Here is a 22,342-nt window from a genome sequence, read left to right as displayed (position 1 = left end):
AGTGGTCGAAAGGCAGAAAATTATACATATTAAAAGAGTTGGAAATGATATGATATGATAATTGAGATATGCATTATTTTTTTGATTGCGTTAGCAAAATCAAGCTTAAGTGGAATAAATAAATGCTAATATAATGGTATTATTCAAATGGATTTTTATTTTATATTTTTTTTCAATTTGATAATGCTATGTTGATATTAATTGCTGATGATAATTTGATTTTGTCACATTATATTACATAATATAAAAAGAAGTCACATATACATAGAGACTCTTCTCTCTCTCTCTCTCTTTCTCCTGCTACAAATTCTTAATATATATAAAGTTTATAATTTAAAGGTATATTTTCTTGTCACATATATTATTGTATTCTTACTAGATCGCATAACAATTAGGTAGGTTTCAATATATACATTAATTACTCTTTTAATTAAAAATATATATATATATATAATATTAACAATGAATAATAAAAATAAAGGACTTGTATATTTTTGTTTAAGAATTCAAAAATAATTATTACCGACACTGCAAGAACAAAATTAAAATGCACACTCTAAAAAACGAGAAGAGGGAAAGACTTACGGATTTCCGCGATTCTCCAGCCAATGATTTCACCTTTGCTACGTCGATGCATAACGCGGAAACATCAGTTTCTGCAAATATAAGGAAAATATCAAGCTTTGGTTGTGTTAATGACAATCAATGACGTTTCCGGTATGCTCTTTCTATTTTCTCTTTTTTTTCTCTCTCTTCCCAAAGCCCTGGGGTATATATTTTATCTTTGTGTATCTCGTGTCACATGTAAAACATGGTGAGATACACGAATGCGTGGTCAAAAGAGAAGAGAAAGATTCTTTACCTATCGTCATGACGTATAATGTGTCGCGATAAGCGATAAAGCGATCCGGATCCGGGGCTGCCGGGGATATTACAATGAAAGTGAGATTAAAATGCAATGTTGACATATGGTTTCATGCATGGCGAATGCAATATCAAGAGGTCTCCAGCAAGAAAACGCAGGTAGACACAATGTCACGTAATTGGTTATCGAATAGAGAATTTTTAGTCCCGAAAATTTTTCTATTCGATAGCCAATCGTGTGACATTGTCTCTATGTGTGTCCTACCTGGGAATGCTGCCTATCTTGCTCGCTTCTCGAATCTATGATTTACTCATTCATTTATTAATTGCGAACTTCAAGGTTCAAGATAATTTGACATTTGACGCGCGAGTCGAGCCTAAAGGTCGGAAGTCGGAAGTATTTCATAAGCAGAATATTTCATGATACATTTGTCAAATGGGAACAAGCGGATGTATAATGTATATCTTTTTTATTTCATGTCATTTTTCTCCCGTATCTTTGCAATTATGATCGAAAGAAACGATATACGCGTGAAAGATACAAGACAGATAAAAAGAATTCGAAAGCTAGCATTTGCTTCTCTTTTTATCTGCCATTTCTCGCGCATTCTTTATTCGAATATTGATGTTACAAAAAATTATATTTTTCTTTCGATCGTGTAAATAAACTGTCGTTGAAACAGAAACAGATGCGCTTGAAACTGAAACAGATGCGCTTTCAATGTAGCTAAAATTACAAAATTCTATAGAAATTATTGTATTTCTATAAACAAGATAAAAATAACCTAGGTAGAGCAAAAGTATAGTCTAATTACATCAAATGACTACCTTTGAGCAAAAGTATAGTCTAATTACATCAAATGACTACCTTTGCTAACTAGGATATATATAACTAAACAAGACTTAGTTTTGCACTCGGACACTTTATACAGGGTGTATCTGAAATGATGCACTAAACTTTAGGAGCATATTCTAGAGGTCAAAATAAGACTTTTTTTCCTATGAACATGAGTCCGCAAATGAACCCTCCTCCGAGCTAGAGGCCCCTAAAGTTTGGGGAAAAAATTAAAAATTGGCTGTATTTCAGAAAAAAAAATTATTTCGCCGAATAACCGCAGTCAAATTGAAAGCAGAAAATGTCCGTACTTCAGCCGTAAGTTCTTAACAATGAATTTCACACATTTTCGAATTTTAGCTCGGAGGGGGGTTCATTTGCGGACCCATGTTTATAAGAAAAAAAAGTCTTATTTTGACCTCTAGAATACGCTCCTAAAGTTTAGTGCATCATTTCAGATACACCCTGTATATATGTTGGTTGTTAACATTCTCATGCATATATTCGAACGTTTCATAAGCATATATTGTCAACGAAGCATGTGACTTGCAGGTTTTTTTCGAAAGGATTCTTATCGTTAAAAATCATGCTAATTTATAAAAATAAACGTGACATAAAAAAATGTGAAAAATTTACATTTCTGGTTACATATTATCTCGAATACATATCTTTTATATTTTCTAATATTATTTTTCTTTCTCTTCCTGCACTAAAAATTTGCATATTAAAGTCTTTTGTCTTTTTTTGCTATAAACATATAAAATGTTCGAGAAGAAATAGAAAATTGAATAGGCTCTGTTATTTTGAGCGTAGATAGAAACTTTCGATGGTAAATTTATACATTAGTTTTCTCGTCTCGCTTAGTTATAAAAACTTTATCCTTTTCTTAGCTACAATCTAACTTTGCCTATTTCGTCCCTTTCTTCCCAACAGATACATTCATTTCATCTTAGGAACGTGGAACGCGGAATGCGAGCAATGTCAGACACAAAAGAGAGTGGATATTTAATGACTAATCACGAGGTTTGCTCTTTGGATCATGTACATAAACAGCTCGTTTATGTTTCGAATATATTATACAGTCTCCTCGCTGTCGCAAAAATACCGGACTAGCTGAACCTACGCGCGATTCGCGAGCGCGGTTCTCGCATTGAGAATTTGCGAAGTAAAAATAGAGAAGTTGTACGTAATAATTTACTCACTAACATGCATTCGCGTGTTAAGTAAATTTGCATTGTAAGTATATATTGATAAACGCAATTGATATCAGCGTGACGAACGTTTTACGCGCGTTTGAAATTTTTTTACGCAATTGATTGTAACATATGTAACATTAATCCTTGAATAATAGAGGCGCATAAAAATAGTAATGAAATTTGTTGATCAATAAAATATACATATATATATATATAAGCTTATACCGTATAATCCGTATAGTAGATGACATTTTACTTATAATTATTGTATTGTCCCATTTTTGTTTTAATAAAATTATATATTCAATTTTATCGAAATATATATATCGTTAATGTAATTTAATTTCTCATTTAAATAAATGGCTGCTTTCTTCACTTTATCATTATTGCTGCATCATCGCTAGCAGCAACAGTGACGTTTGTTAAACCGCTTTAAATGGAGTTGGGCAAAAACTTATTGGAATTTAATTTCATCTCTGGTAAGGAAATCCTATAATAATTTTAGTATAATATAAATATTATTAATATATGTACAAATAGTGTCTCATAAAGTGACAGAAAAATTTTACAAGGAAACCTGAATATTTTTTAATGGCATATTAAAGATAAAATTCCGTTCATGATATATCGGCACCATAAGGTATATATAAATCGATTAAAATAAATTAGAAAAAGTTTTTTAATTTAAAAATATCCAATACATGTAAGTCTCAACAAAAAAGGATCTTTTAGAACTTGTAATCTTTTACATGTATTTTTTTCACATGTGTTTTGTAAAAAAATTCTTAGAAGCACCAGTCTTCTCTTATACGATTCTTCATTCAATTCCTATATTTTACTTCTTTATTTATTTCTGACGTAGACGTACATACCTTGATTTTCATCCATCGAGTCTTTCATCGTTACGCGTAAATAAAAGTCGCTGCAATGGCAACTCTTGAATACCAAGCAGCATCGACGTGGACTGCGATCCAACTAACGGCTATGCATTTCTTTCTCAGTCTTTTGGCACGAGCACTGCTGCCGATGTTGTCACAATTGTGTGTATCGATTGACAATAGCAGCAGTTAATTACCGGCCTCGTATGATTTTACTGTAGACACAAATTCACGAGACTGGATTATTAATAATCGATAAGGAATTAATTATTATTATTATACAAAAAAATACGTTTTGACTATCGCATCATATAGAACAATCAAAGTTTCAAGGATGTAGCGCTAACAATAGAAAGCGAAACAAGGAAATAAGGACATATACGAAATATAAAATATATATGTAATATGTATAAATAATATGTTTTTTTTAATTTTTAAACCCGTGTAAATTTTTAAAGTTTTTTTTCGCGAATGCTTGAGAGTTGGATCGTATTATTTTACCATGAATTAATGAAAGGATAGAACTATAATATACGTCAAATTCAGCGAAATCGAAGGGAACAATGTCTGGTGTTCCCCTTGTCAGTTTTTTTTTTTTTTACGAACCACTCAGTTATAGAGTACTTATCTTTTAATGATAAAATTATTTAATAAGATATATTTATACTATTTTATTACACAGCATAATTATTGTGGCAGAGAAAATTAGTGATGCAAAAATTGGCAATGTCGCAAAACAGCTGATTTGATCTGAAAAAATCACATTGTATCTGATTGCACGTTCGATATCCGAATAATGTATATATATGTAATAAAAAGCCATGTAAGTCATAAAAATGTGTGTGTGCGTGTATGTAAAATGTAATGTAACAATGAAAACGATTTCATTCGAGACTCGATATATATATATATATGCAATAAAAAAAGCCAGTGTGTATTATTGTATAATAATAAAAATGATTGCGTGTGAGTATATATGCAAAATATAGTTAATAGCGAAAGCGATCAATCAATTTTTACGCACAAATGCATATAAAGTCACATTATTATTTCTAGTATTTGAGGATAATTCCTAATTAGTGTCCAATGCATATTACGTGTGTAACGAGAATATTTCTATTTTACACTTATTGTGATATCCGATAGATTAATATACTTTCTAAGATTTTCTAGCGCGCGCTATTCTTGTTTCTAAATAATTTTATTTTATTGTTTAATGAAACATTGATGATAAAATGCAAAATGGAAAAGAGTTATATATAACATTGATATATATTATGTAATTATGTAATATATTTTATAATTTTTAAAATCAGATAAAATATATTAATAATGCGAAACGCATATGTCTTCTAATTGAATATACCCACTTCATTATACCCACACATCTTATTGTGCCACACATATCTCTTTATTAATTATGTTAAAAAATTAACCGAACCCCTCGGTCGTGAAGAAGATTTTCGAAAATATATATTAGATATATTTGTACGTAACAGCCGAAATTCCTTTATCGTGAGCTCATGCCGAAGGTTCGAGAATTTGCCTATATAGGTTGTTTGTCACAGTCGTATGAATCGCTGATTGGTAGCCCTTTGCCGTTCGATCGACAATACCAATCAAAACGAGCGTACATCGGCGGCTCAACACGGAGATCGCGATCACGCAGAGTCGCAGAACCGTTGTTACCGCAGTTCGTGCGTAGTGCGACTTACTACGTGCATTGCGTAGAGCGTAATATTTCGGTGCATATTTTTTCAAAAACGCGAGTGAATAATTAATTAAGCGCAAAGTGTCCAATGAGATCTTAGCGCAGTGTAGTGATGCGCTAATATAAGTGAACATTTCCTGTGTGCGGATTTCCTGAGACGAGGAGATTCTTCGGTACGCAGTACAGAGAAGTAAGTACCGGCCCGTGGCCGCTCGCTCTAACTTACCTTAATTGCGTATCATTTTTAGAAGTCCGTATCGATATTTTAAGCGCTCTCGACGGTATGAGCGATATACAGTTATACAGTTTGTGAAATGAGGATAAACGTCAAACATAAAGTGTTAGTGAAAGAGACGGTTGCTTTGATCGAAATAATTGCGATGGATCGCGATTCGGCGCGAATGCAAATTTTATTGTTCGTTTATTAATTTAAAGTTAAATTTAAATTTAATGGGAGTAAAGATCATTTTTTCCCCTTTTCTTTTGCAGGGAAATCTTGCATCCATAAGTTTGAGCGACGTTTAAGCTCGCGCTAAATTTTGGTGTCTATAATTCTAAATTAAAAAAAAAAAAAATGTTTTATTTTAAATTTGTAATTAAAAAATTCAGAAATTGTTAAGTCAACTTAACAAAAAAAGAAAAAAAAAACCGTTTTTATTAAAAACTATTTCTCAAGATGTCTACTCCTTGGAAAAATGGAAAATCTCGAATTCTCAGGGAATTTTTTTTGTACTTGGAAAAATCAGGAAATTCTCATGAAATTTTATTGGGAGTTGAGGAATCTTTTAAAAAATTTCACTCTGATAATTTTGCTCTTGCAATCCTACTGTAAGCAATAGGCAATCCGTCAATAAGCCAAGTTGTGAATTATGTGTTCAATACATTATAAATATATATCCATATCTCTGTTTATATATTAAATGTTTTAACAAAATATTGAATATGCAGTTTATATCCTTTATTTTAATTTTTAGTGATAAAAAATGAAAATGTTATACAAGTTAAAAATTTTTATCTTAACGAAAGCTATTAAGTTTTTTTCTTTAGTACATTTGTAAATCTAGCATTTGAAACTTAAGTGGTTTTCTGTTTTCCTTTTGTATGAATGAAAAGCATTAGAAAATGCGTGCAACAAAAAACTTATTTTAGGTAATTGCACCAAAAATTTTTTCAAATATTTTCCTTACTTGGAATTTTGAACAAAAATACCTGGAAGGTCTGGAAATTTTCAGGGAATTTTTTTTACAAAATTTTAGTAGACACCCCGAATATTGAAAATATTGAAAATAATGTTGATAAATAATGGCGAAATGAAAGAAACGCGAATCAACCGGAAATTTAGCCGGAGTTCGATCAAATTAATAATCAACAATTAATTGAAATTTGTTTCGCTTGCTATCGTATGCTGGCTATACGATATTTATAGCTAAAGCAATTTTTAAACTTCAATCTTTTGTAGGATAAAGTAATTATACATATGGAATATTGTTTCGACCAACTGAAAATATCTTTAAGTAACTTAAAATACAGAATCTAATATTGTCCACGTAATATTGTCATATTACGTGGATAATTAATTTTCTTTTTAATTTTGCAATTTGATTTTAATTTTAATTTATTTACTCTATTTAAGAATAATAACATCTTATACAAAAAAATTATTATTTTCTGCAATTAGTCGTATAATCTCTTAAATTTAATTCTGTTTGATTTTTAAATATTAAGATATCATTTTATAGATTTTTCCAATCTTCTTCGAAATATTCATTAGCAGATCCAATACTACTTTGTTGTTTTATACATATTATTGTCATTTTGCTCTTTTTCTTCACTTTCTTTATCAGTTAAATGTCGAATATGAATCCTTTCAAAACTTTCCTTTATTTTTCCTTCATTCATATTCATTTTTAATTCTATTGCAATATTTAATGCATCATTTTTAGCGGTATCCAAAATATGTAAAATTTTTTCTGTAGATGGAGTTTCATCAGATTTTAAAATTGGAATGTCCGAAAAAATTCTTAATCGATTATCTTTTTCTCGTGGAAATTGAGATGTACCTTCTTAAAATAAGAATATGTATTATTAAAGTAAATTAAACTTTGGTAATCTTTTGTGCGATTTAATTAAAATTGATATAAATTAAACTTATTTAAGTCAGTACTTATTTCGTTTAAAATTTACAGTCGATTTAAACGTTTCAAAATGCTCAATAAATTAAAATTAACTATTGTTGAGAAAGTAGACGTCATGGACCTTATTCGTTTGAAAATTGTTTCGCATGATTGACTGCTATATAACCAAGGTGTAAACCAAGGTGATTAGTTTCTCAACTAATTTTTCAACTAATATTAATAAATAATGTGCATTTATTTCTATGCACGTGTAAGCATTAGAAGTTATAAAATTTTTATCAATATTGTAGTTATTTTCTTGTAACCATCTTCTCCATAATCTTAAAAAAAAATGTTGCATGCCACATGGAATATATGCGCTCTTCAATTTTTAATTTTTTATTTAAGAAAAAGGGCGTTTGATTCCTTGAGCGTCTGCAACTTCTCTAACTGATCCGGTTGAAGCTCATCTGGAATGCTGGCCCTGTCAGTATTTTCTATTTTGACAAAAAAAAAAATTTTTTTAAGTATTTATATTTAAGAAAAATAAAACAGTTTCCCCAGATTAATTCTTTACCTTGTAATATATAACAAAATTTATAACAATATTCATAACAGAAAAACTATAAAACTAATTTATTAATAATTAATTCATATATTTGAAAAGTTATGAATAAAAAGTTCGTTCATTATTTTACTAATGCAGGAACCACAAAAATGTATATAAGAAGAAAGATATCAGGAAAATTATAAGGAAATAGGAGTTTTTTTTATATTGATATTATATGAAATTTAACAATTTACTTCTCTAAAATCGAGTTTATTTTTTACCTTCTTATAATATATTTTTTAATATTTCTTATAAATTATACTATAGATAATCATGTATATTATTTCAAATTTTATGATAAACATGAAATTGTTATATATGTATTATATTATAAGATATCTTGTATATTTTACTTATTTCGAATTTTACAGTGAACGAATTCCTGCAAGAGGCTGAAACGCTCGCTGAGCGTCCAGGATATACCTCGTTCGGCCAGTTCCCTCTGCAAAACCCTACGATCATTCTAATTAAGGAGTCGTAATATTGACGACATGTCTGCGCGAAAGAGCGGAGGAAGGGAGACGATGGATTCGTTGGAGAAAACGAGCGGCCGGATGGAAGGATCTTAATTTCATAAGGATCTGTTCCCGAAGGAGATCGATTTTTCTGACCCTCGAATACGTTAATAACCTCTGGTTGCGTGTGCGCTCGTCCGGCCTATCGTCAGGATAGATGCATCTGGTGCAGCGGTAATTATTAGAATGCATATTGTGCAATTGATCGAATTCTTTATTCAACGGGATTGAAGATATTCCACATAATTAAAAACAATATTTTGTATTTTAAGTTTAAAATTTTTTTTATCTCTCGATTGCAAATTAAACGCTCATATTCACTAAATACTAAATCGTTACTTTCGGAAAAAATGTAAGCAAATTTTATGCGATGAAAAAATCTTAGAAATATCACAAAATACATCGTTAATAAAATAAATGTTTATAGAATTTTTCTAATTTTTAATACGAAAAGTTGTGGAATCTTGCGCTCCGGATGGGTCTCCTTTGACCCCATAGGTGAAAAATCCCAATATCGTATCATCAAAGATTATACTTATGTTAATAAAATTTACAAATAAATTATTAGTTGTACAACATTAGAATGTTATGTTTTATATATTCTCTAACTATAAGAAATGAAATAAATTATATATCAAAATTATAAACCAAATTAATTATATATTGAACGAGAAATTTGATTTCAATCAAAATTATAAGATAAATTATATATCTATAAAAGAGAATATATTTTGGTTAAGATTTTATATTATAATGCAAAAAAAATTATATGTATACAAATTTAAAAAATCTAAAATAATTAAATTATAGTTAATTATAATAGAAATGACAGAAGTGAATTTTTATTATTTTAGGAAAATGTAACACCACCGAGTTCTGCACCGTCAGTCTTCACCCCGCCGGAAATACCAGAATTTTTGCTGGCCGATGAATTCACTCAGCTCGACGGTAATTACAATCACTTTCATTTATTTATTAATTATTCATTTATATGCCTACTATAATATTAATATGGATATAATCATGAATATACATAAATATCGTAAATTTACTGCAAATTCAAAAAGATTTAACCCGATATCTCAAAATTTACGAAAGTTAAAGCGTGTACAGGCATTTCTCAAAAAATTTAAAATTTTATAAAAAATGAATCTTTTCACCGATCCTCACCAAATTCAGTACCAACTATCCTTTAATATTCTATCCATGTAAAAAAATTTAATTAGATATCTCAAAAATTGCGGAAGTTAGAGGTTGCACAATATAACGCGTACATACATACATACATACATATAAACATTTTTTAGGAATATGATTTTTCGACGTTTTCGAACATTCTAAACACATTGGCATAAAAAACTCGAAAAAAAATTTGGTCACGAAAACAATGCTTTCTCTATGAGGAAGCAAAAATGCATAATTAAAATAAATGAGTAAATGAATATGTTTTCTAAAGAATGGAAGAATATATTTTATTTCAGTTTTGGAATAATTATTGATTATATAAATTTTTATATCTTCTAAATTAATACATCGTAATGTTTTAAGTTTTCTGCAAAATTTGAACATGCATAATTAGAATTCTTGATTTAATCATTATTTTTATTTTTAACATCAATAATTTTGTAAAATCACTTACAATATTTTTTATAGAAATACACAACACAATTAATAGATATACATAACCGCAATTTAAATAAAATCTATTTATTTTTCTTATTAGAGCTATGTATATATATAAAAGTATACATTTTATTATACTCAATAATTTCGGTACTTACAATTTGATTTCGGTTTTAATCTCAAGCGTATAAATTTACGTCGCACCGGCAAGTATATATGAAGGTAATTCGCGCGTATGTAGATTCATTCAACGCTGTTACTGTTGAGCATAGATTATTGTTGTAACCAGCGTTACAACAAACTGAATACTCGATGGATGAATACTATCGCGTGACAGATACCGGCAAACAAAACGACACGGGTTCTTTCCCTGAATGTACAAGCTCAGAAATGTGGAATTTATAAGGACATCATATATGTTCTCGCACAAACTGAAACTATATATATGTGTGTGTGTGTATGTTTTTTACATTGTCGCGCGTGTATCAATTACAATCGACATCGATGAGAAAGTTTGTTTTGTTAACAACGTTATTATCATTCGACTTTTTTTGCACGAAAGTTGTTCTTTTTTATCGGATCAATAGTTTATTTGATTTCTTTTAATTATTCAATATGATTTCTTTTAATTATTCAAATTATTCAAAATTGACTTAAAAGTTTATTAAATTAAATCGCACGAATTGGTACTATTGTTTCGTTTCAATTAAATCTGGAAATTTGTCTTGTATTATTCTTCAAATGAACGGATTATATCTTTATTAATATCTTCCGGGAAAATATAACGGTGCTTCTCATGTGTTTACGAGATATTAAAACGAGACGATTCTCTCATTTACGCATTTTATGAAATCAAGAATGTGTTTGGTTCCGGTATGTGTAACTGTCTAGATTTATTAATATTGCAAATAATGATACGGAGAGGACTGCTCGAAACACGTGTTGTTGGAAATACGATCGAATCGAGATGTAATACACGTCAAGATTTTACGCGGTCGTCCATTATTTGATTTTATTATTCATTATTGAATTATCTCGACAAGAGACAAACAATGCTACGATTTTCAACGTTATTATCATTCGACTTTTTTTGCACGAAAGTTGTTCTTTTTTATCGGATCAATAGTTTATTTGATTTCTTTTAATTATTCAATATGATTTCTTTTAATTATTCAAATTATTCAAAATTGACTTAAAAGTTTATTAAATTAAATCGCACGAATTGGTACTATTGTTTCGTTTCAATTAAATCTGGAAATTTGTCTTGTATTATTCTTCAAATGAACGGATTATATCTTTATTAATATCTTCCGGGAAAATATAACGGTGCTTCTCATGTGTTTACGAGATATTAAAACGAGACGATTCTCTCATTTACGCATTTTATGAAATCAAGAATGTGTTTGGTTCCGGTATGTGTAACTGTCTAGATTTATTAATATTGCAAATAATGATACGGAGAGGACTGCTCGAAACACGTGTTGTTGGAAATACGATCGAATCGAGATGTAATACACGTCAAGATTTTACGCGGTTGTCCCCATTATTTGATTTTATTATTCATTATTGAATTATCTCGACAAGAGACAAACAATGCTACGATTTTCGCGAGTTGTTGTTGCAACGATAACGTGTTGTACGATTTTATACCGGGGTCAAATGACACGAGAGACTATTTGTCTATATTGTAACTTTACATCATCAGCTTAGCTCCAAATCTGATTTATTCGCGGCCGCTGGGCTTGCTATCGTGCACGTACGATATGATAAATACATATATTCTTGTTCCAGATTCGAACGCTTTTCGCCGATATTTAAACGGTAACCGTTAATACATCAAAACACGAACGAGTAAATAGCGTCGCGTTCAGCCGGTGCGTGCTCGTGCGCTGTCCTTCAAGCTGAAAAACTCTAACAAACAGCCCGGTTCTCGAACGATCTGCGTCGAAGAACATCGTTTGTATCCACTCTACAATGGAGATTTGATTTCCTGGAACGGTCCTGCGATGCAACATACATATTCATTGGTAAAATAGCTAACGGCAGCATTTCACGCTTTACAAACTCAAGATTTAGCATACATTTATCGGAGTAATGCTATTAAGCAGCGAGATATTATCGATTTATAATTGCATGCGTTATTAATCATTGTTAATAGTTCCGCCAATATATACATAATCAATGCTTTCGTATAGATTTGTAATTTTATTCCTCAAAAAAAAGAGTTTTTTTATTTAAATTTTTAGCGCGAATATAATTTCAAACGATGCTTGAAAATCGCGTTTGTCCTCATTATTTTTACGCGGCGCTTACATTAATTCGTTTCAGCATTTTTAAATTATATAATGTAGGAAACTCTGTGCTCTCTTTCTTCTCGTAATATCATAGATATTTTATCGTTACTCAAACCAATCAGCCTGGATACTCTTTCGAGTTGACAAATAATGGTTTCCTTTGATGTAAATCGCGCTTTGTTATGAAGCGAATGAAGGGAATCTCGCAAACCCGAAAATTCTGATTTTGATGAAACTTTACAGAAATGTAGAGGGGGACGACAATAGATGAATTTAGAAATTTTCAGTTGCTGCCCAAAAACGGTTTTAAGGAGTGAAAGGTACCCCTCATATGTAGAGTGGCTTTTTGCTTTTCTCGATATATTTCGAAAACTATTTGAAATATCAAAAAATGTTTTTAAAAAGTTTTATGGTAAAAGCAGTTTTATTTAACCACATTAATAAAAATTTGAAAAAATAATTTTTTTAAAAGATTTCTGAAAAAAATTTTTTTAATATTTTTTCAAATTTTTTTAATATGGTTAAATAGAGTTGTATTTATCATGAAACTTTTATATAAAACATTTTTTAATATCTAGAATAGTTTTCGAAATATATCGAGAAAAGCAAAAAGCCGTTAGACATATAAGGAGTGATTTCACTCTTCAAAATCGCTTTTGGACGACAACTGAAAATTTCTAAATTTATATAATTACTCCCTCTAGATGTGTGTAAAGTTTCATCAAAATTAAAATTTTCGGGTTTACGAAGTTTCGTTTAATAATAAATGACTTGTAATTTACAGCTCGATAATAAAAACATAAGATATATATGAAAAATGATAGCGTCCGATAAAATTATTGCGAGAAAAATATATTTATTTACTCCGCTATTTATGCATAAAATTTCATCATAAGAACATCTCTATTATTATGTATATCAATTTTATATAAAATATTTATTTTGTTTTATCATTTATTTGGTTATGTTTTTATATTTGTAATAGAAGTCTTGATTATTTTCCTTGATTGAACATGATTTTCCATTTCTTAATTTATGAAAGATTGCATCATCAAAGATTGCGTATAATTATCGTAATTAAACACAATAAAAGTAGTTACAAGTGAACATATAGCTAATAACGTATATTTATTCCATGGTTACTGATATTTTTCGTAAGAGTTACCACATCATGTTTTGACAGCGTTCCCTATGATGTACAATATAAGAATATTTATTACAAACATTAATAATATTATAATTTTCCAAATAAAAATCTTTTACTTATGAACAATTATTATATTTCATAGTATTTACAGTCATGATATTCCTCAAAGAAATAATGCATACAAAAATATTTCTTACATCAACGTATTGTGGACAATATACTATCGAAATATATACGAGATTGAATTTGTTGCTCCTTTTAAAGTATTAAGAATGGATACTTTGTCTCCGCGGACCTTATATGACGCGGTTTTATACCATATAACTTAACTAAAAAAATTTGTTGCTCGCGTGTTTTTGGTATTAAAATAATCTGTGGACAAAATATACTACCGAAATTTATAAGAGATTGAATTTGTTGGTCGTTTTAAAGTATTGAAACACGACACTTTGTCTCCGCGGACCCTATATGACGCGGTCTTATACCATATAAGTTAACTAAAAGAATTTGTTGCTCGCGTGTTTTTGGTATTAAAATAATCTGTGGACAATATACTACCGAAATATATAAGAGATTGAATTTGTTGCTCATTTTAAAGTATTGAAACTCGACACTTTGTCTCCGCAGATACTATACGGCGTGTAGTATATCGAGTTTTAATACTTTAAAACGAATAACAAATTCAATCTCTTATATGTTTCGGTAGTATATTGTCCACAGATTATGCCAGAGCATCGCGATGCGCTAAGTAAACGTACTGCACATATGCAATAAACTATGTGCAATAAATAAACTCGATGAATATTCTAAGAACGTTCTTCTTTATTATGAATATACGATTTCTGATTGTAATATTCTACGTATATTCATATAATATTCTATTTAAATATTCAGAAATTAAGAACATTCGCATCTTATAAGAATATTCATAGAACATTGTGTGCTATCTGGGATTCGGCGCGAATGCAAATTATTGTTCCCTTATTAATTTAAAATTAAATTTAAATTTAACGGGAGTAAAAGTCATTTTTTCCCTTTTCTTTTGCAGGGAGATCGTTGCATCTACAAGTTAGAGCGGCGGCTCTAGAGGCCGCTCACGCGACTAAGCTCCGCAGTTTTTCGCACGCTTTGCTGTCGAAAGACCGCCAGAATGCGGCGGTGTACTCTGCGACGACCTACAGCTGTACGGCTCTTGTGAACAGGCAGATGATGATTGCTTGGAGCACCTGGTGGAGCACCTTGCGCCTCTTGGTCGTCTGCAGCTAGATAGATCCGGCGTAGTCGACGCCGATGTGGAGAAAGGACTTTGCTGGCGTCACCCTCTTGTATTTTACAGATGGCAACGGCCGCTTCAACAATAGGCGTGCGTCCTCTAGCTCGTTTGCAGACAAAACGCTACCAGGAGAATAGTCCGGTTTCGTTGCGCCAAGCTTGCATTTCCTCGGCGCAAAAGCCTCCGTCGGGCGCAGCAGCAGTTAGAGCGGTTAGAAAGCAAAGAGCGCATCAATACTGGCTCTTCCTCGGGAGGAAGTTGCGCTCCAGCTGCATCGATTCGGGTTCGCACCTCAGGCAGTCCTTCGTTGCTGGATAGGCCGGCTAGGGCCAGCCACGAAGACATCTCACGCCGGAGCCAAGAATGACCCCGCGACCGGAGTTGATGAGCGACAAGCTCGTTGAGTGAAGGGCTTCCTGCTGTCAAAACTGCTGCCCAAGAACAGATTGATTCTCATCGGTCCGACACTGGTGACTGGTGACTGGTGACACTCTGACGGTTCCCGAGAGGATCCATACTAAGGATCCATGTTGTTTTCTGCGCCACTAGTTCGTGCGGCGCTCCCCATCGAAAATCCGGTTGGAGGCGTAGACGTCCGCGCACAGCAAGAGGTCCACCGGCTCCGCAGCTAGGAAGTTTGGATCGGCGAGCTCCATCCCACTGATATGGCTCCACCTTCGTCTGGCCGTTTTGATGCCGCCTTTGTACAGAGTGAGTCGGAAAAGGACTAGCGTCGATACTGTCATCGGAAGACTTTCTTCCAGCGATAATATATATATTTGAGATTCGGAGCGAGACCAGTGCGCATAGTCCGTTTTTTTTCCGTCGACACCGAAACACAGAGAGGTAAGTGCACGAGCCAAGGTGCCATATGGCATATGTATATTTGAGTTATTTATAATTAATCATTATATATTCTCTTTAGTTCTTTGTAATTCTCTGTTTTTCAATTAATATTTTTTCATGTCTACTTAAATGAAATAATTTGTTTCCAATTAGAGTAATTGGTCCAAAGAACAAGCATTCATTTTGTATTATTTGAATGTCTTTGGGCCATTTATAAATGTCTAATTTGGATTTTAAAAATTTAATTTTTGTAGAGTTTTCAAATTCTTCAATGATTCTTCCAATATAAAATGTGTTATCATAGTAAACAGTATAGTATTTTTCTATTTCTATATTCTCCGAGTTAGTTTCATTCTCTTAGTTTTTTTTTTTTATTAATACTTTTGCCTTCAAATTCGAGTTTAATGTGTTATCATAGTAAACAGTATAGTATTTTTCTATTTCTATATTCTCCGAGTTAGTTTCATTCTCTTCGTTTTTTTTTTCATTAATACTTTTGCCTTCAAATTCGAGTTTAACTACTATAGAAGATGTACTTTCAGATAAATAGTTATTATTTAGAGTTTTCTTTGTCTATTGGCCCTGAGATTGACACTCCTTTTATTCAATTCTTTTTTAGTTTTTTCTCCGGACATTCTTCTTATTCGTAACAATCTATCTGTAGACAATCGGCCGCATTTCGTAGCAAAAAACCAACATAGTGTCGATTTCCTTATCAATAATACCTTATTTTTAATTTGCATTTTTAAAAATGATTATCTTTAAATTTATTATTACTTTCTTTCGCAAAAGTATAATCTTTTATTTCTGATATTGTTATTCTTGTCACTCTTGTATTTATATCATTTTTTATGTCTCGCGAATTTTTTGGATGTAATTTTATTTTGTACATACAATTATTGACGGCTTCAGTATCGTTTGAATTTTCATTTTCAGAAATTTGTATTAAATTCGCAGGCAAATCAACATTTTCCATATCATGGTTTGGATCATCCAAAATCATTTTTAATTTTATTTATTTAATTATCAACTAATTTCTTGGTATTTAGCTTTATCGATTTATGTTTAAATGAGTTATTAATTATATTTAAAGGGTTTTAATTTTTGGAATGTGACAAGGAATATCTTTTCTGAACTGTTTTTTCCCATTTTGATATTATCTTCTCTAGGAAATCTGGAATGATCACCTGAAACAATTAAAAATTAATATCATTAATTCTGAATAAACATTTAATACTTTATAACTTAAAAATATGCATGTATAAGTACTAACCGGTATCAATTGAAATATTATTCAAACATTGAATTCGTACATTCTTGTTTAGTAAATCTAACATGTCAAAGTTTGTAATTGTGGAATAAGTTGACGACATGACTCTAATTTAGTAAAAAAACTTTTCACATGATTGATTACTACATAGCCAAAGTAAAAATAATTCTGGACAATTGTCTTTTCGTAGAAATTTAATAATATAGTTTAAAATTCCTTTTTTAATATGATTAATAGTTAAGGAGCGCTCCGGGATTGAATCGCTCAGCCGCGAGATTTCAATTAAGGAATCGACTGATTCGGCCCGGGTGCCCTGAATCTCGGTACTTCCGTGATACGCATATTGAGTAGGGACTGTTAAGCGTATGCGTGACCGAAAATTCGATGATTTCGCAACGCAGGACACGCGCAAAGCTCGCGGCCACGGCATTTCCACATCCTGCGCAACTCGATAGATCCGCGAATCAATCACAGAGCGCCATGTGCGGGATTCACCTCCTTCTGGCGGTCCTTATCACGGAAACGAAGCATCGCGTGGCTGATTAATCGCTCTCTTTCGTGCGGAACTCGATAGAGATATGACGTCTTCACGGTAGTCTCTCGATTTTAAGTTTTATCGAATCTCGTTCGTTTCCGTTTCGTCGCGTTCTGCGCCAATTATCGGTCGTCGCGCGAATTCGTTGTTGAGCGTCTCAACCCGGGACAAAACCGCGTTATTGATACGCGTACTAATCATCGTTGATCGTGATCGATCAACCATAGAAGTTGAAATATGTCCATATAATGCCTTCCATTTCTTGACTCATCTCGTCGTTTCAGGTGAGCGGAAAATTACGGATGAAGATCACCCTTCGTCGCTTACTCCATACACAATCATCGGACCAATTCGGAAATTCGGCTCGAAGGACCAGCTGATGTTAGCGAGCGAAGCGGTTGCGCGAGCGAGGAAATTGATAAGTACCCAATTTTGATAATCATTTTTGGGCTCTACTATATAGTGGTGTTAAATATTTGTGTAATTCTCGGGTAATATCCCTCAAGCGAGGCAAACGAGATACAGACCTCTGTCTTTTCTTTTTTGAGCCGCGATCTCTTGGAAAGCGGGTGAATTGATTAACACCGCGCGAATTATAATATAACAAATTTATTATGAATACTGTTTGTGTGGACAATGTCTTGTATTCATGTCAGAGACGAGAGTGAAGCGCGAGAGCCCGTCAAGATATTTCTGTATCAAATCGATAGCTTGTCAAAGCGACATCTGATATTGCAATGATAATCGAAGTCTCACGATAATGAGCCAAAAGACATTAGTACATAGATTATAATACGAAACAAGTGGAGTGTTTGTTACAATGTATATATATTGTATATACATTGTAACATCTCCTCTTGTTTGTTTATAACTTATTATCCGAAAAATATTTATCTTTATCTCGCTCATTCTCCTGCTATAAAGACCGCGACTACATATTTGAAGTCGGTTAAGTCAGACTCTAAATTAATTACTAAACAATGCCAGGTTGCGCAATTTCTTTATTAAGTGAGTTCGCTGGTCGAGCGTTTACTTAACCTACACATTACTCCCAGAGAAAGGCGAGGATGGTTACATTAACTGCGTGCCATAAACATATTTCCTTTTTTGGTCTCTTTTGCTAAAAATTTTGAGTCCGCCTTCGCCGACTTATTTTTTGTTCAATCCGCGTATTCTATTATTATATTTCGAGTAATTAATATCGCGCGAGAGATTTTGAAGAAGCTTGTCGCACTTTCGTATATAATCGATGACAAAGGAATCTCTCTCGCTCCACACAAGCAAGAGAGATTGCGAGCAAGAGCGAAAGTCACAGTATTGTTTCTTTTTTACATTCTGAGTTTTCAAATGGATTTGATGCAGAATCTTTTGCTGCAGAACGTTTAACGATGTTTTTAATCGATGAATTTTGTTCTCGGACTCTTGATTTTTCTTTATTAACTCTACGCACTCCGCCTGTGATTGATTAAATTGCAATTCCAAATTTCTGTAGAGTGTTTTATGTAACACTTTTCTTTGCTGCTTTGCAAATCTTCTGTGTCTTTCTTTAATTTGTTTATCAGATCTTCATTTTTATGTTTTAAGATATTACTATCAGTCTCGAGCTCTCTGATATTCTTGGTTGTATCAGTATGCTGCTTCTGCAAATTGCTTGCTTGTTCATATTGTTCGTCTTGAGATTGGACACACACCCGTTTATTACCCGGTTATTCTCCTTTTTAGTAGTTTAATTTCAGATTTGAAATTATTCTTTTTGAGAAGACATATCTTCTTGAAACGATTTATGATATTCGTTGAATTATTTTTGGCCTCGGCTGCAGCTGTCCGGTTCTCGTTACTATCGGCAAACATTTTCATGTTATTGCTTTTAAAATTGTCTACAGATACGCGCGATCTGTCTAATATGATATCTTTTTCTGTTAATAGTTCTTTTTTCGGATTTGTAATCATCTTTTTCTCGTTCATCTTTTTTTCTTGTGCTCTCCTGCAACCTTACCGGTTGTTCATTTCGTTCATTTCCTTCATTTTCAACGCATTCTAGATGAAGATCTTCAACTTAGATTGCACTTCCTGCAGTCGGACAATTTCTGATTTCATGACATTTTTTTTCTAACGAATGCATTTTCTCAGTGTATGACAACTTATTATTGTAACCTCCACGGCTTTTTTGTCAATATTTTTCGGCTTTTTTGTCAATTTTTCGGCTTTTTTCTTGGCTTTCGTTCGTTCGCTTAACGAAATTTGTGCATTCCACAAGGCCGGTATTGTTTTCACTATTTTTATTAGTATTTCGGCGCGATGTTCTTTTGATTCTTCGTATTCATTGTCATTAATATTACTCATAATTAAAATAAGCATGGATGGTGCATTTTGTGGTGCTTCGTCGATGTAGCTCATTATGTCAAAAAAACAGAACTGTTTCTGTCTCGATGCAGGTCTTGGCACACTTATTTTCTTTTTATGTCTTACATAGCAGTCCCTTAACAATTTGTTAATATATTTAAATAATTAAAAGACTTACTATTACTGGAAGTTGTACTGCAAGCTAAACATGTCCATATGCATTGACCCAACATATTTAATGTACAGCAATGTATTCTCAATTCTGGTGGATAAGAATCTCTTAAAATATATGCCAATCGATACATTTCTTTGGTAACGGATTGCCGGAAAGGCCGTATATTTTTATTCACTCCTTCAAGTTCGTAATCAAGTTCGAAATCCCGGCAAATCATAGATATTGATATTAGAGAAACATATACCATAGACCTTATAGATATGGACAATTGCCTATAGTTTCTGTATTAAGCTTTGTGTCCATAGACATAGTATATCTAGACCGAGCATTTGCCCTTATTTAAGGAGTGGGGGCCGATGCTCACGTAGAAAAGGACATACTCTGTTTCGTGCCCCTTGCGTTCTCTCTCTTTCATACATGCGTAGAAATAGAGAAACAGGGAATTGGGAACGGTGAAACTGGGAACTGCGAAGTGAAGACCATACGTACATTTGCGTACATGATCCTGCAACTGTTTCAAACCGAAAATTCCATCGAAGAGAAATAATACAAAATGTAAGTATTGTTTTCTAAATAGAGCTATCATATTCTTAATCGAAATGATAATTATTTTCATTTATCATTATAGCAAAAGTGCGACTAGAATTGCAATGGTTAGCAATGGTTAAGCTACATATGCTGGAAAAAACATTCTGTTTTATTATCACGGCAATTTCACAGGTAATGTATAAATTTAGAGATGTGATTAGATTTCATAACTTTATATTTGTATTAGACATAAATATTCTTCAGTTTCAATCGAAAATAATGCAATATTCTATATGTTTAGTTTTCCATCAGATGCAGAAAGGCGAGAAAATGGTTTAATACCATTGGTTATACTGTTGACTACTTACAAAAATGCAAGAATTTGCAGTGAATTGCTAGAGCCGTGGAATGCAGGATCGACTCAATCGAGATTTTTCATGAATATGTAAGTACATTTGTCGCAGTGAATTTAGTTTTGTTATAAGCTCACCCTATATTTTGATTTTTTATGATGCAGGGATGACGGTCCAAAAACAATAAAAATGCAAACTCTTTACAGACGTCATGATTATTTTAAACAAAACAATTGGTGCTTAACTGAATATGTTGATGAAGTTATTACGTACATATCTGGTTATATTGCCGACTGTTAAAAAAAAATAGATTGCTTCTTTTGTAAACAATTGCTCATTTTAAACGAAGCACAAAAAGAATCATACGCATATCGTTCTGATAAACTTTTACAGCGAAAAAATCGAAATGGTTTGTGTCAAGCATCATCCGATGTTATTATTATATGTAAGAATGCAGAAAAAACTGTAAGATATAATCAAGACAGATTATTTAAAACTAAAAATATATTAAATGTTTTAATATGTCAATCTTTACGCTCACTTCCTTCATATATATTTAATATGAATGATCACATTTATGATCAGTCTCCTTTATTTGACCTTTTTTTCTTTTTAGTACTTGAAGCAGTCCCTATTTCCACTTTTTCATAGCTTCATCCGCAGTCATTAATCCTGTAATGATTACATTTTGTTTATGATAAACAAAAAATTAATTTTTGTTCTTAAAATAGCTTACACTTTGCAACTTTGCTTCGTGTAATATGTTTTAAATATTTATACAAATTTTCTTCCACTTGTCTCCATCGCATTTTCTTTTTGGCTTTCGTTTATTTGCTTAACGGTATCTGCGAACTCCATAGAGATGGAATCGTTTTCACTGTTTTTATTAGCATTTCGTCACGATATTCTTTTGATTTTTTATATTCACTAATATCACTCATTATTAGAAGTGCGTGCTAAGCCTTCTGCGCGTTAAGAAACTCTCAGCTATTCTCGGTTCGAAGTGCCGCTAGTAAAAGTCCGCGTGTTTGTAACTATATTTACTTTATATATGTTCCAGTCTTCTTGGTTTTATGATCATATTTTTTTCGGAAGGTTGTCTATATCGGAATTTATATTATTCCATGCACAGATTGTGGAATTCATATATTTGGAATAATATCCGACAAGTATAAGTACAAATCTTTTGATTTGTAATAATATTCTGAAAAAAAAATATAATTTTTAAATAT

The 22,342-nt window shown here is 31.9% G+C and overlaps 1 protein-coding gene and 4 long non-coding RNA genes across 8 annotated transcripts in view; 3 read left to right on the top strand and 2 right to left on the bottom strand.

The window, feature by feature from the left end:
- The window catches only part of LOC115233200 (solute carrier family 2, facilitated glucose transporter member 7-like), a 9,076-nt gene extending 4,948 nt beyond the window's left edge, over window positions 1-4,128 (bottom strand). The window contains exons 1-2 of one of the 4 annotated variants that reach the window (XM_029803501.1): window positions 3,768-4,128; window positions 586-656 (exon numbers count right to left, since the gene is read on the bottom strand). In XM_029803501.1, coding sequence (XP_029659361.1) covers window positions 586-656; window positions 3,768-3,795 — 99 coding nt within the window. In that variant the 5' untranslated portion in view covers window positions 3,796-4,128. Of the gene's footprint in view, window positions 1-585; window positions 666-862; window positions 1,509-3,767 lie in introns of those variants that run through there. The other 3 variants (XM_029803500.1, XM_029803502.1, XM_029803503.1) reach the window with 3 other exon arrangements.
- Window positions 817-3,828, top strand: LOC115233207. The gene is made up of 3 exons (XR_003883745.1): window positions 817-942; window positions 2,633-3,374; window positions 3,758-3,828. It is a non-coding gene; the product is annotated as an uncharacterized LOC115233207 (long non-coding RNA).
- A 141-nt stretch (window positions 4,129-4,269) lies between the features above and the next one.
- Window positions 4,270-15,103, top strand: LOC115233193. The gene is made up of 5 exons (XR_003883743.1): window positions 4,270-5,674; window positions 8,580-8,897; window positions 9,578-9,671; window positions 12,138-12,373; window positions 14,836-15,103. It is a non-coding gene; the product is annotated as an uncharacterized LOC115233193 (long non-coding RNA).
- A 5,365-nt stretch (window positions 15,104-20,468) lies between these two features.
- LOC115233192 lies at window positions 20,469-21,636 on the top strand. Its single transcript, XR_003883742.1, has 4 exons — window positions 20,469-20,784; window positions 20,858-20,949; window positions 21,059-21,202; window positions 21,275-21,636. It is a non-coding gene; the product is annotated as an uncharacterized LOC115233192 (long non-coding RNA).
- LOC115233194 lies at window positions 21,329-22,336 on the bottom strand. Its single transcript, XR_003883744.1, has 2 exons — window positions 21,847-22,336; window positions 21,329-21,782 (listed from the first exon to the last, which is right to left on the bottom strand). It is a non-coding gene; the product is annotated as an uncharacterized LOC115233194 (long non-coding RNA).
- Window positions 22,337-22,342: the final 6 nt, after the last annotated feature.

Source organism: Formica exsecta, unplaced genomic scaffold (assembly GCF_003651465.1).
Source record: "Formica exsecta isolate Colony F162 unplaced genomic scaffold, ASM365146v1 scaffold161, whole genome shotgun sequence".
Classification (NCBI taxonomy): Eukaryota; Metazoa; Arthropoda; class Insecta; order Hymenoptera; family Formicidae; genus Formica; species Formica exsecta.
Note: the sequence above shows the minus strand (reverse complement) of the source record. Positions and strands in the feature narration are given on the sequence as shown.